The following is a 14,614-nucleotide window of genomic DNA, read 5'->3' on the forward strand; positions in this document are numbered from 1 at the left end:
CCAGCGATTGCAATTGCATAATGTGGCCGCGTTTAGAGATTTGTATCTGTGTATCTATTTGCATGCTGGCCGCAATGTTGTTGACTCAAAACGCTGTCAAAATGGGCAATGGTAAAAATGATTCGTGAGATAAAATATATATATGTATGTATCTGTGGTCTCAGCTGGGCTGGCCTGGGCTTGGCCATGAGTAAACAGTTAATAAACCATTTTTGCAACACCATTTATCCAATGTGCCTGTTTGTTAATTGCCATCATTAGCTGTTCATCTGCAAAAGGAAGATTAACGATTTATCGGCCTCTATTCGACTCGTAAGCATGTTGGCCAAATTGCCTAGCAATTAGCTGGAGACCAAACATTTTGGCTTCAAGAGACCAAAGAGATTGCTCCCATGTTACTCATTCAAAGCATTTTGGTGTTAATTTGATTAAATCCTCAAATTAAAAGAACTTAAATCAGGAGAACGGTTCTTGGAGTTGCATTAAATTGTTATTCTTGATGGATGAGTGAATAAATTTGAACACATGTTCTTATATAAATATAAACAAGACAAATAGATCATGGACCACAAGGACAACTTATACAGGTATCGGCTCAACCATCGTTGGCAAGCCTTCCCATTACCTCCTGGTGAAGTTCTTCAAAGAGTCGACATTCCTGCTCGCTAAGGGTCAGCATCAAAATATCATTTTGATAGTCGAAATTGGTATAAACATCGCCTAGTCCCATTGCCGCATCCTGTCGTCTGCCCTGGTTGCTTGTGATAACACTTCGAGAATCGTCTGCGCCATCGCCCCGAAAATTTTGCCGACAAAGTGGACAACGTGAATCCATGCTCATCTTCAGATAACGCTCAAAGCAATCCGCGCAGAAGGAATGGCCACATCGGATGTGTCGCGGGTTTCGCTGCTCATCTAAACAGAATATGCACGGATTATCGGACATGGTTGCACAATCAAACGGACAGGACTTTGTTTCGTAACAGTTCTCAAACGCCTCGCAAAATTTAATATTTAGAAAATATAAGCACATTTAATTATAGTCTCGAATGTCGATTATAAACTGAACAATTTTAGATTCTACTATTAAGAATTCAACTCAAACCATTTGACAGAAGCAACACAGGCATCTTGATTAGACAAATTTTTAGACTAAGCACAATTAAAATTTCAAAATTTAAAGCAAAATATAAATAAATTTTAAGCCACATTTCAATATAAATGTTTATGCGATGCATTTGTTTCCTTAAACCTTAAACCAATGTTATTATGTCTCATTGGTCATTGTCAGTGTTGTCATCTTTATTAATGAAAAGCATGTGGCAACACTGTTGCTTACATTTTGGCTTATTCTAAGCTAGACACTACCCATGCTGGGCAGTTGGAACTTACAGAATCGGCTAAATTGTTGTTGGTGAGTAAAATCGTTAAAAACCAATTTGGCAATACTTTTGACCTATCTCTGTGAAGTTAAACTTTCTATAATTAGGTCAGAAATGACCGATTTTTCATATCTTTAACTGCAATCAAAAAAACCGCATAGACATAAAGAAACATTCCGGCCTTAGATGACATTTCATTGTTTCGTTTCATCATTTTGACAGCAGAGACCCGGCCTAATAAAGACATCAACTTGGGCGATGACTCAAGTTGGGCTGCTGCACTGATAAACCAAGAAGAGATACATATATGTTTGCATAAAACAAGGAGGAAGAAAAACCAAAAAAAAAAAAAAACATAATAAAGGGAAGCTACCCAACAACAAGCTGAAAATTAACCGCGCTTGGCAGTGCGAACAAAACAAAAAGGTAGAACATGCTACATAACTCATCCATAATCAACACTGTTTACATAAATTTCAAAAATTATTACACGGCCAAGGGACTGAAACTGGGAACTGGAAATGGGACTCGATTGGGGATGCATATGCGAATGTATGTATGTTTGGAGCTGCAGTCAACGACTCGAACTGGATACTGTGCTCCGCCGCGCAGCGCGTGATGAATGCTTAAATAATGCGCTTAACCCTGCGCGAACATAATTTATGGTGTGCAGATATACACGTGTATAAGTATGAGTGTGGGTATGGGTATGGGTATGGGTATGAGTTTAGGTCGACAGTCAAGTCTACTCTGCAGCAGTACCAATCCCATGCTGTTTTCATTGTTATTACACGGACATTGGCAAAACCATTTCCCCTCCTCTAGCCAATACTGATGCCGCTGCTGCTGCTGCTGCCACTTTGCCCAAATTGATTAATTACGGTCATTCTGACTGGCCACAGTCAGGCACTGACACAGACGCACATTGCAGGCACACAGATGCAGCAGCCAGCCGCTGCATAAGTAGCATAAATGCCATAAAAAGCTAAAAAGAAAAAAAAAGACCTTAGCAGAAGGGAGCAAGAGGAACATCTGACCAAGCTTTCAAGAAGAAGCTTCAAGTCATTTGCCAATAAGGACAAAAGCCGCCAAAAAATGAAATTACTCAACCATAACGAACGCGGCACAAGACTCTCAAGACTATATCAGCTCTTGAGACTCGTATAGTCTTACATACGAGTGCCGCAATTGATTTAAGTTGCTAAAAGAAAAAAAAAAATGGAAAAACAGAAAAGACACAAAAAACAGCTAAAGGAACCAGCAGGAGCAACATGACATGGACATGGCAGAATATCAGGAGAAGATGGGGAGACGGGCATTGCCTATACATCTTTTTGGTTGTATGTAAAAGAAGTAAGTGAATCGCCTTTGGGGCGTACTTCATGTTCTGTTTGGCTGTAAGTAATAAGCATTTTTATGTCGCAACAGTCAATTTTCGTTTAAAGCACCGCAAGGGTTAAGTCTTAACACGCCGTTGCCATTGCCCTTGCCTTTACTGTTGCCTTTGCTGCTGCTTTTGCCGTTGTGACGTCTCATCTTTCTGTGGATGACACGTTCATCTCCTTGAGGGCAATTCCCTTGACTGAATAATATTGAAATTAATTATTTTTGATGGAAATTATTAAGTAATTTCCAACCGAACAACAAATGAGCTGCGTTTTCCTTATTCTCAGGTTCCACTCGTCGTTTTCCTCCTTGAGGGGTTTTTGTTTTTATAGATATACATATATATTTTTTTTAACGTTTTTTCCTTTATTAATTATATTTATTAAATAACATAATAAATTAGCGCTGCACTTGTTGTTATGCTTGCTCCAATTAAGGAAGTGCCACTCCATGGCTGGAGAACCAGATCAAATTGGCTATCGGGTCAACCGGTTTCAATTTTGAGTTGTTTTCGCATTTTGTTTTCTTTTTATTTTTTTAGTTTTTGGCTTTTTGCTTTTGTTGATAACGCGCCTTAATTAAAAATCTGCATACATTTTTGGGCAGTTGCTGTTTTTCTCCTTTTATTTAGTTTTTTTTTTTTGGTTGAGAAATCAAAAATCAAGCGAAAAAAAAAGCGGCACGACTCGGATCTCTGATCGCCTCTTTTATGACAGATCTCACTTTAAAGTTGACGTCCAAACTGTCAGAAATCACACTTCAGAGATCTCGAAATGCATCCAAATGTGTGTGCTGGTGTGTGTGTGTGTGTGAGTAGGGAAGCTGCAGTTGTTTTTTTTGCTTTGTGAATTTGTATTTTGGCGGTTTTTTGATGTGAAGTGAAGTTAATTTACTAAACCTCAACTGACACAAAAGAAATTGTACAATAATATAAAAAATTGTATATACATACAAGCGTATATATCAGCGACATTCGAATGCTATACATATAAAAGGGCAAGAACCTTTAGCTGCAAATGAGATTTTGATGGGCTTGAAATTGCTTTTGCCTTGTGACATATATGCACTTAATAAAGACTTAATTAGAATAAACTTCAAAACCAGAGGGCTTAGATACATTTGGCCCATTGGAATGTAGTCTTTATTAAACATTAAGTAACATAATGACAAGTGATTCTTCAAGGACTTTATCTTGTTTAATTGATCATTATCATCATTACTTTCAGTTATGTTCTTTCTCTTAACATTTTTGACCCACTCCTCTAGTTATGTTGCCAACCTTTAATCACTTTGAAAGGTTTTGTTCATTTATCTTGATGTTCAGAAATCATTAGCAAACATTTATTAATTTATAAGGCAAAAGCCTTTCCACATTCAAATGATATTTGGCCCAACGCCCATTTGTGATTTTTTTCTTTTACTTTTTATTCATCTTCATATACATAATTCTCAGTAAACGAAAATGATCAAAGAACCTTTCACATTTGCACATAATTTGGGAACTTTTTGGGAAAGTTTTATTGCTTATGAAAATGATTTCACAATTCGTGGGACTTTTCGTAGCCATAAACAATTTGCAAATCAGCTTTATCTTAATGATGCGTAATAAAATTATGCCGCAATTTTGAAATCAATAACAGACGGAGAAAGTAATTATTGGCTGGTCAAATGGCCCATCAAGCAAACCGTGGCCATTCGGCCGGCCATCAACAGCGAATTCTTATCCGATAAGATACTCAATTTGGGATAATGCAGCAAAAGCAGCAGCAGCAGCAGCGGCGGCGGCAATAGCGGCATCAGATGAAAGTAAACGGGGCGTGCGTTAGGATGGGCCACAAAAGGAATCCGTCTCCATCTCGCCTCGTTTGCGCCCATCGTCACTTGATTGAAGGCAAATGCAGAAGCAGGCAACAAATCAACGCCAACTCTGAGAGCAAGATGAACGTCTTTTTGCAAACTGACCTACAGCAGGAGCAGCAGCAGGGTTTTTGGGCCAGACTTGTAAGTTTTATTGATGCAAATTGTATGCCCAGGGCCCTGTAATCAGCACTGTGAAGCCGGAGCCAATGTGCGTGTAATTTGAGCGACAACTTGAACTGATTCACCCCTTTACCTTTCTGTCCCCAGCAGCAGCCAAAAATAAGAAGAGACCGAAAAGAAACAGAAAAACGTAGCATCTTGATAGTAAACTGGGTCACATTTCAATGTGAAACGCACTTAATTCTGATGATTGAGCAAATGCATCAACTCCAGCCAACGCCGACTCAAATGCCATCAGAGAATCATCAAAAACAATTTGAAATACGCTCCTGGTAAATGGTATTTTAATAATTCACAAAAGAGTCCATTTCATTTATTATTGACTAGTTTTGAACTCATTTCAACTCCTGAGCCTTCTCTGCTTGATTGGCAGCCACAGGCTGATGAGCTTGCCCTTGTCCCTACCTCCGTGTCCTTGCCATGTAACGAGATTTAAATAGCTTCAATTACAGAGCCTCAAATTGCATAATGTTTGGGTAGGTTTCTCTTCCCTCTACACATCACTGGCAACGTCTTCGTTTTCGTGTTTTGGGTCTTTCGTGCGTCCCCACACAGAGTTCGATGCGGCTATGAGCTAAATATCTCTGGACAGGCAGAAGTTGTCTTGACGAACAACACGCCAGGAGGTCATGTCACAAAAATATCCATTAACACATCATAAAAATTAAAAATCAAGAAACCATACGAGTCGGCAATAAAAATAAAAATAAAATAACCGCAATGGCAACGCCACGCCAAAGGTATGCCAAGATAATCACTGTGCAAGAGAGAAAAAATAATACAAAAAAAAAAAAAAAAAGAAAAAAGTGAAACCGGTAATTATGCATTATGTATGCATGCCACCAACGCGGCTCGGATTAAATGAAAATAAATGAAAATAAACTTGCCGCAAGGATAGCAAATTCCACTTGACAGAAATGAGTCAATGGGGTGATAAAGGGAGTGACAGAGGGGGAGATTAACTCTCTGCCTACGCCAAGTAGGAAATACTTCGTTTTTTTTGTTTTTTGGCAATTTACGTGCCATTGCGCGCGACCCGCAAACAAAAGACTTAAGCGACGAACTTGCTGTAACATAAATTTCTCTTAATTGCAAAAGCCAACTACAAAACGCATTAAATCGATAAAAAAAAAACAGAACTGCAACAAATAAATGAGCTCGGCACGCAGGTAAAATTTTAATGCCAAAAGAAGAGAAGTATGCAAAGCACATAAAATTAAGTAAAAATCAACAACAAACAACACGAAAATGAGCAACGAAAAATGTTTCAGAACATTTATCTTTGCGACAAAGTTTTTGGAGGCCTCTCGATTTCGATTCCATTGAAATGCATGTGGAGCAGGAAACCCACAGAGTCACGGAGAAGAGATGTTCTCCAGCGGCAGCACAGTAGCTCATTTTCATTGTTAAGCGAAACAAGACCAGAAGAAACTGTAAAACAAAAAACCCAAAACCAACAAATAAACCAAAAAACAGATTGAGAAAAATATAAAAAAAAAACAGGCCTCTTGAGGCTTTACTGGGCAATGACAGTGAATATGCAACTCGCACTCGTAATTTTTCGAGACGCTGTAAGTGTTAAAGTCAACAATCGTGAGAAAAGAATTTTATTGTTGTGTGGGGCTGCACTTTTGTTTTGTTTTTTGTTTTATTTTTTTCTTTATTTTGTTCATTTTCATTTTGGTTGTGGCCACTGAAGGTCACTTCAACATCAACTTCAGCCTCAGAGTGCCTGCAATTTGGTGTGCGCCTTAATTTTTTTTCTTCTGTTTTTTCTTCACATTTTGGGTTTTTGTAAATTTTATTTTCGTATATATGTATTTCGGCTGCATATGATGCCTGGCAGCTTCAAGACACGCCGCCACCATTGCAGGCTTTGTTGAGCTTATTTTCTGTATATACATATTTCTTGTCGATATGGGTAAGTTTCGCGTTGCTCCTTCTCGCTCTCATGTTAAATTGTCCATTTTATGCTTTGGTTTTGTTGTTTTCTGCTTAAATGTCAGTTGTAATTTGTTGTATTAACCCATACCACATGAATTATGTTTAGTTCGAATGTAATTGATTTGAATGCAATTTGAATGGCAGTACCAACAACAGCAACAACAATGGCAATATCAATAACAAGGAGCGTCGTGGCCGCTTTAGCATAAGTAAAATTGAAAATTACCCTCAACATTGGCCAAGATTAAATGGAATTATGCAAAGGAGTTGCTAGCCACGATATGTTCTGTAATTGTGTGTGTGTTAGTATTGTTCCCATGCCAATGCAATGAGAACTTAATCAAAAAGGCGATTAAACGAAGCAACTTCTTCTTCTTCGTGTTATTTGTCATAAGACAAAATTCATCGTAAAACATTGCGAAACTGTTTATTGCAACAAATTATTTGGTATATTTTGGTCTTTGAGCTCAGGTTTTTCTGGGGCCATTACGGGTGACGCCTTTTGTTTCCCAATTCGTGCCACATGCAGAGTGACCAGGCACGTTCAAGCCAACCCAATCACAACCACCAAATTCAGCTCCAAATGCCGAACTATGAGTCTAAAAGACTGCCTGCCTGTCTGACTGAACTGCTCTGCTCTGCTCCGCTTTGTCTTGGCTGGTGTATGCCTGATTCATTCCAATTTCCATTTCCCAAGACGCATACCTACCACCTCCACTTGTGGGTGCATATTGCTAATGGACCTTTTAGGCATATGCAAGCTGATAACAACAGCAACAAAAAATTGAAAAATTAACGACAAACATTTAACAAGTAATTAAACATAAAGCTCGGTTTCGGTTTCAGTTTCTGTCTCAGCTGCTCTGGCCGCTGACATGGTCTGCTGCCGAAACTGGGTTAAGGACGCATTCAAGCACTCAACGGGTTAACACCCCTTGCCTTTTGGTAGCCAGAAAACATTCATTTTGATTTTGGTTTTCCATACCCTGGCGATGGCTATGTACATATGTATATCTATGAGTGGAATGACAAAGAATGTGATAGCATGATTCATTTTGTTTCATAAAAATGCATAAAATACTTGGCATTTTATAAAAAGATTTTTTGTTTAGTCTTACATAATTAGATTAGAATTAAAGTATTTAACTGATAAATTATTTCTGTGTTTAATGTTTCGCAATTATCACTTCTTATCAAAGAGTTTTGAAATGTTCAAACTAATCGAAAAGGCTTTTCGAAAATGAGCATGGCCTAAGCTTCCTACTTTGACTACAATCTAGAGTAGTCAAGTTAGAGTATCTTATCTTCGTTATAAAAGAATATTGGCTTACCTTCTTGATTTCAGCTTCAGCATTACATTTATAGTTTTGTTTTTTTTTTTTTTTGTTTTTTTGTCTTATTTTTCGTTTAGTGCAATAGAGTTGCTGAAATTTGGCATTGTATTTATGACCAAGACATAGGCATGGAGCCACACACATGCCTGGCAAACGATTGTACCTACCTACACCGACCATTTATATGACCCACACCCACATTTCAAATTCGGCAAAATCGGGGCGCGCGAGCTCTCTGGAGCATTGATAAATGTGATAATAAATATTCGAGTTGTTTGCGAGTGTTATAATTTAGTGTTGATTAGTTTGCGCAAATAAGAGTTATTGATTCAATTTCAATTAAAAAGGATATGAATGTTTTCCTTAATTTTAATTCTTATTTTTTTTCTTTTTGCAGGCGCCGGCCAACGGTTTAATAAATTTTACGGCTCCCACACAGCTAACTCAATAGGCCAAGTCGAGAACTTGTTGCCGAGTGTTGACTTTTTTATGTGTTTTTGGCACCTTTTGCATTGATACACTCGGGTTATTAATGATGCCTAATGAGTGGGTTGGGCACCAGACTGAACGAAAATAAGTGCAATTGCTACCAGGCAAAAGCCAAAGAGGTAATTATGTGTCATTTATATACGTATGTATGGCTGCAATCCCTGGACATGTAATTTTTAGGTAGACTATAAGACTCGAACGTTTATTAACTTCTACATATTCGTAAGCAAAATTTTTTGTTAAGTGTTGCCGTGCAAGGGCAGCGATAGTTGCCAGCGCCAGCGTCGACTATAGCCAGATCCGGACTGATGGCTCGGGCTGCTGGAGACACTGTTGGAATGCTGATATGATGTGGTCGATGGGAAAGCTTAATAAAGAGAAAGATTCATAGATGATGAAGATGATGCTTTAAAATGGATAAACTTACAGCGATTTGTATTATAAACTAAAGCAAACAAAACAGTTTGGACAAAGACATAAGCATTTTAGGAGGCCTGATCGGAATGATTGTGGGACAGCTGACGCATGGTGAAGGTTGTTTCTACTAAACGAGAACAAAAGCTGTCAAACACTTTGCATCGATAGTTAAATGACAATCGATATCTCACCTGGTGTGCGGAAACCCTCTTGAATTTTGTAGATCTCGTTCAATTCCCGGGCACTACATAGAGGAGTATCCACTTGTGTTGTCTCGTTAAAGCGTCCATAATCAATCTCATAGGCCTGCAAGTCCTTATTGTACAGCACCACAGGATCAAAGCGATGACCCCACAGAATCTCTGTGTTAATATAGCTCGATCTGGCTTGTGTGGACTGACCCGTTGACTCCACTGTGCCTTCGAGTATCACGACAATCTCGAATTTATCCTGTAGCATATCGGTGGCATTCATATTGTATAGCGGAGAGTTCTCATCGATTTTGTGTTCAATGACCATGGGCCAAATAAAGAACAAATCAGAGCCAGAATCGTCAGTGCCAATCTCCAGCTCCGTGAAATATTGCGTCATCACTTCACCTTCTTTCGTGCTCCTGGTGCGTATGAGCTGAGCACGAACTCCTGCACCAATAATGTGAGACTTTCGCATATCACCCACCCGGAACATAAGCGAGAGACAACCATCACGCTGACATATGACGGCGTGCTTGGAGAAGAGCAATGTCTGGGCACGTTGCTTGGCTCTTGTCATTTTGGCAAAGACAATGCCAGCCATAAAGGCCGAAGACATTACGCCATAGATCGACTGGAAGCACATCATAAAAATGGCCTCTGGACACTCGGGTGAGGTGGTTCGCACACCGTAGCCAATTGTATGCTGCGTCTCGATGGAGAATAAAAAGCAGGAAGTGAAACCATCAATTGCCGAGACACAAGGCGCCCAACCAGACTCCTCTGCAGAGAGAAAATTACAATTGAAAGTGGAATATTCATCAACGTGGAAGTAAAAACTCACCCTGATTGTCGGGTAAATGTAAGTCCTCTAGATCGCCATGTGTGTAAATAATTAGCCACCAAATCAGAGCAAAGAAAAGCCATGAGAGTATGAAACTTAAAGCAAAAGCCAGCAATGTCCAACGCCATTGCCAGTCCACCATAGTTGTGTACATGTCCTGAAGGAATCGAACACGACGTCTTTGCAAATGCTTTTGCACCACATTACAGTCGCCGTTCTTGAAGACCGCCCTTCTCCGTATCCGGCGCATGCTGCCCGGTCGGAAGTTTCGAGATCTACAAAAACCACATGAGAACAAACAAATTTAAAGTCAAATGCCTGAACATAAAAACACCAAGCCTAAAAGTAGACTACAATATTTAGCACAAATGACAAGGCAAGATAAATTTTAGTGAATTTGTAGGCAAGTAAATTTTTTATCCTTTTGATCACAACAAGGATCTGCTTAAAGTTGCTAAACTAGCCACTGAAATCAAGTTAAATAAGAGTTTCTTTTAGAAGGCATTAAGTTTGACCTTTAAAATTGTATTTTCAACAAAGAAACCCTCTTAAGCTTAGGCCTTAGTTTTACTTATTTGTGGACTTAATAAATTATTATTAAAACCAATGTCATTTGGTTTGTCTGCGGCAATTTAAATTGGTTACCCAGACACTTCTAAGTACATAGAGTGCAACAAAATGTCATTCTCTTTTCGTCTAATTGTGTAAATTGAGAGATACACGAAATGAAAGCATTTATGCTGAAGTGAGAATTGCATCTAATTAGCTTTGCACACGATTAAAGTCAATGTCGGAAGGCCGTCGACAGAAATCGGTTATCACCACCACTTGACTATAGACGCCTAGTTAATTGTTTGATTAATGGGGTTTTGCTTTAAGCTCTTTCTGATATTTATTGACTCTAATTGTCACCCACACTTGAATGCAATTGGAATCGAATGCAATGCTCAGATGCAATTCGTTTTAACCGATTAATTGACATTGAGCTGATTCGATTAATAAATACCCCTAAATAGAATTTGGCACTTGACTTAAAAATATGTTGACCTCAGTAAATGAATCATTTTGTGGGTCTGTGGTGTGTGTGTGTGTATGTGTGCGGCTTTGACTTAATTGTCAATTGTTTCTCCACCGCCCACTCAATAAGGCCAAGATTTTGAAGATGCCGTTTCATGAATCGTGTGCCGCCGTTTTTGCTAGTAGGGCAGGAAATGGGCCGATAAATGTTTACATTTATCTGATAAACTGTGAGAAAGTGTGAGAATTAGTTTTGACATTTGATTTATGTGCACAATATTCGCACAATTGCCATTTAGTCAGCCCTAATGAGCAATTCACCGGCGACATTTAGATAATGGCAGCTAAGTTTTGCAAAATGTAAAGTCGTAGACGGTGCCATATTACAATTACAACCGCAAACAGAGCATTTAAAACCCAATATATACACACACATGCACACAGACATAGATAGTTTAGCTAATCAGGAAAATGAAACAATTGGAACGTGTAACTAAGTTTATGCAATCTATAGTTGAAACACAAATTTAGGCAGAATTTTAATAGTAGAAAATTGCAGAGAACTCACTCACTGATAGTCTTTAAGCTAAATAATCTAATATCATGATATTGACTATCGTATAAACGTCACACGCCATAAAAACTCGAGTGCAAGCCCGCAGTTTCTTTTGATGGAGCGCCATCATCAAGTTCAAGTTGAATGTCAAAAACGTTGATAAACTAATTAGCGCTAGTAAGGCAATAAGCCAATCTTTATAGTCTTTGCATCTGACACATTGTATACATATGTATATACCACTTATTTCTCACTTATTTCTTATTCATAAGTTCTGAATGCGCACCCTTTGGCCAGTGAGTGGCTGGATCCTTTGAGGGCCTCATAGTAGACGCCAGCCTGTGAGGGTGTATGTGATATGCCTCTCATATACTGACGCTTCCATTCCTTCATATGGGTGAATGTCTCATCTTTGTCACCGGCCACAGTTTCGCCATCGGCAGGATCATGCAATACCTGAACATCGCTTAAGGGAACCTGCATAGTGGAACACTCGATTTAAATACGTTTCACTATGCGCACAAAACTCGACTAAAGTCAGACTGATCGATTTCAGTATGAACGAAGCCAACGTCAGAGCCAATAAAGTTTGAATTTGTAATTAGAGCTAAACTAGCTAAATAATAACAATAACTTATTGACTAAACCACTTAGTGGCATCTAATGGCACTCCCCGCCCAACTCACTTACTCACCTGCAACTAGGCTGGCGCTGAAAGGCTTTGCCATTTGTTGAGCTCAGGCCATAAAAACTGGTGGGACGATTTGGCACTATGGTGATGGGATATGACTTTGGATTACTGATCACACTATCCAATGAATCGGGATCTGTTTCTATTGGCGGCCTCTTCAGAGGTTGTGTCGATGTGTCAGTGGGCGAGGCCATAGTTGTTGTACCCATTGTTGTTGTTGCTGCTGCTGTTGGTGTTGGCGTTAAATTGAAACGCATCTGTGAATTGTCAGTGTGTGTCAGGAGGAGGCTCACTTGAAGTACTCTACTTAAGGCTAAAATTGTATCTAAGCGGCCACTTGGCGTCAGCACAAACTTGTGATAAGTGCAACCCAAGTGCGAAATCGTTCTGTTTCTAATTTTGTTTTGTTTTCGTTTATAATAAACAAGTTATGAGAATTTATAGTCCAGCCAACAAGTGGAGTATGTTCATTATCAAAAGGTTTTAAAGGAACTGGGAATATTTGTTAAACTAAAGACTAGTCTTAAAGATTTAAATTTTGATTCGTAAAATTGATTTTAGTAGCTTTTGCAATGACTTTTATCACCTAATAAATGTAATCATAAATTCATAATTTAAGTAATTAACTTTCCAGTCTATCGAAACTATTGAAACTTTCACTCAGTAAAGTTTTGAAAAATATTACTCAGTCCTTCGATCTCAAGGGATTGCCTATAAAAAATGTGGACACAGGAAATTAAGAAATTGGACATAAAAGTACTCGTACTTGACCAAATTAGTGGCACTGAAAATTACATTTTTATTTTTATGGCCAAAATAAAATGCAATTTTAGTTATTCAAGTTGTTTAGTTAAATCAATATTGTACATTCATTCGCCTTTCTCATTTTAGCTACTGTTTGTTGCTTCATTGTTGTTATCTAATTTAAAGTCAAATTTAAACCCAATAAGCCAGTTAAAAATACATAAACACTAACACCAACAACATCGAAGAGTAGACAAAAAAGGAAAAAAAACCAATCACACGCACCATTAAAGCCGAAAATCAATTTTTTTTGGCCACGTTTCAGATAAAAAAATATAAGTAATTTTTTAGCACCTTTTTATGAGCACTCAGATATCTTCAATTAATTGACACCTTAAAAATCCAAACATTTGTTTGTAGATTTTCTCGTTTTTATCTATTTGTTGTATTTTGTATTATGCAAAAAGTAAAAGAACAATAACTTTAGCATATGTTTAACAATTTAAATAGTCATTTCGTTATATTTTGGTGTTTTTTTTCCGGAAATAAATACAAGTAATACGAATATAATTATTTTTTTACGAGAACTCGTGGAACATATTTAGCTTGGCTTGAATCAAAACTAAAAGAACTTTCCGAGAGTCCATCCACACCGATGACACTTGCCACCAAATGTCGGCGATGGCACAAAAGTCGGTCTGAAACGGATCAAATGACCGCCGCTGACTCGAGTTGCTTGACAGCAAGAAAATACTTTTCAAACTGAACAAAATGGGGAAACATATGAAAAATAGTGAACGAAAAAAAAAAAACAAGAAATAAAAGCGCTGCTGTAAATGAGCTCAGTTACACTCGGAGACACACAAACACAATGGCAACTTTTGCCACATTGGCAGAGCTGCAGATTCTCACTCACTCTCTCTCTCTCTCTCTATATCTCTATCTCTCTCGTAGCAGATACAAATTACAGTTACGCATACAGATACAAAATATACAGATGCAGATCCGAGTTGAGCAGATAAAATTGTTCAATTGAAATGATTTTTAAATTGAAAATGAAGCGGAAGATAAGCGCGATAAGCTGAGGAGCTGTTGTTTATCTGAACTTAATGCCTATATCACTTTTTTTTTTTGTCGATGTGGACACAAAGAATTGGGGAAACAGGCAGACTCTTTAAATGCAGGCGACCTTGAGACTTTGTCAATATACAAGGGTGGCGTATACGTAATAAATAATAAATGTATGTAGGCGGTGCGTGTGTGTGTGTGTTAAGGTCAGACTCTTTTAATACGCTGATGAAATTTCTTTTGTTTGATAATAAAACAACGACTTTTGGGATTAAAAAGAAAACAGATTTATTTATAGGAAGAATCACATTACGTGTAAATAAGTATTTTAACTTTATTTTATCTACTTTTTTGCATCATTGCATTTTACACATATTTTTTAGTACGCTGCGGCGTATACGTGATATCATTGTTTTGTTCACGCGGTTTTTGCTTGCAATATGTAAATAATTAATTGTCATATATCGTGTCTCTTTGTTGTGTGAAAGCAACGATATGCGTAATTAACTTT

The 14,614-nt window shown here is 38.1% G+C and overlaps 2 protein-coding genes across 7 annotated transcripts; both read right to left on the bottom strand.

Moving 5' to 3' along the window:
- Positions 1 to 468: 468 nt before the first annotated feature.
- Positions 469 to 1,093, bottom strand: LOC137582874 (tripartite motif-containing protein 5). The gene has a single exon (XM_068297607.1). The coding sequence runs from the start codon at positions 1,031 to 1,033 to the stop codon at positions 596 to 598; it is 438 nt and encodes a 145-aa protein (XP_068153708.1). The 5' UTR covers positions 1,034 to 1,093; the 3' UTR covers positions 469 to 595.
- Positions 1,094 to 8,748: 7,655 nt separating this feature from the next.
- Irk2 (Inwardly rectifying potassium channel 2) lies at positions 8,749 to 13,783 on the bottom strand. Of its 6 annotated transcripts, none has more exons than XR_011033250.1 (6): positions 13,321 to 13,781; positions 12,295 to 12,548; positions 10,028 to 10,302; positions 9,184 to 9,966; positions 9,003 to 9,116; positions 8,749 to 8,942 (listed from the first exon to the last, which is right to left on the bottom strand). XR_011033250.1 is itself a non-coding variant. In XM_068296256.1 (5 exons), the coding sequence occupies exons 1-5, from the start codon at positions 13,321 to 13,323 to the stop codon at positions 8,815 to 8,817; spliced, it is 1,443 nt and encodes a 480-aa protein (XP_068152357.1). In that variant the 5' UTR covers positions 13,324 to 13,783; the 3' UTR covers positions 8,749 to 8,814. The 6 variants fall into 6 exon arrangements, 3 of the variants coding, with proteins under 3 accessions (XP_068152357.1, XP_068152358.1, XP_068152359.1); XR_011033249.1 differs by having other exon boundaries at positions 9,003 to 9,119; positions 13,321 to 13,779; XR_011033251.1 differs by lacking the exons at positions 12,295 to 12,548; positions 13,321 to 13,781 and adding an exon at positions 11,887 to 12,083.
- Positions 13,784 to 14,614: the final 831 nt, after the last annotated feature.

Source organism: Drosophila tropicalis, unplaced genomic scaffold (assembly GCF_018151085.1).
Source record: "Drosophila tropicalis isolate 14030-0801.00 unplaced genomic scaffold, ASM1815108v1 contig_859, whole genome shotgun sequence".
Taxonomy (NCBI): domain Eukaryota; kingdom Metazoa; phylum Arthropoda; class Insecta; order Diptera; family Drosophilidae; genus Drosophila; species Drosophila tropicalis.

Bases quoted from the DNA above. Each gene is read 5' to 3' on its own strand.
- LOC137582874 (XM_068297607.1), bottom strand. From the start codon at position 1,033: ATGTGCTTATATTTTCTAAATATTAAATTTTGCGAGGCGTTTGAGAAC.
- Irk2 (XM_068296256.1), bottom strand. The intron at 10,303-12,294 runs GTGAGTAAGTGA...TGGTTTTTGTAG, and splicing joins CAGCGCCAGCCTAGTTGCAG to ATCTCGAAACTTCCGACCGG. The intron at 8,943-9,183 runs GTGAGATATCGA...CTCTTTATTAAG, and splicing joins AGAGGGTTTCCGCACACCAG to CTTTCCCATCGACCACATCA.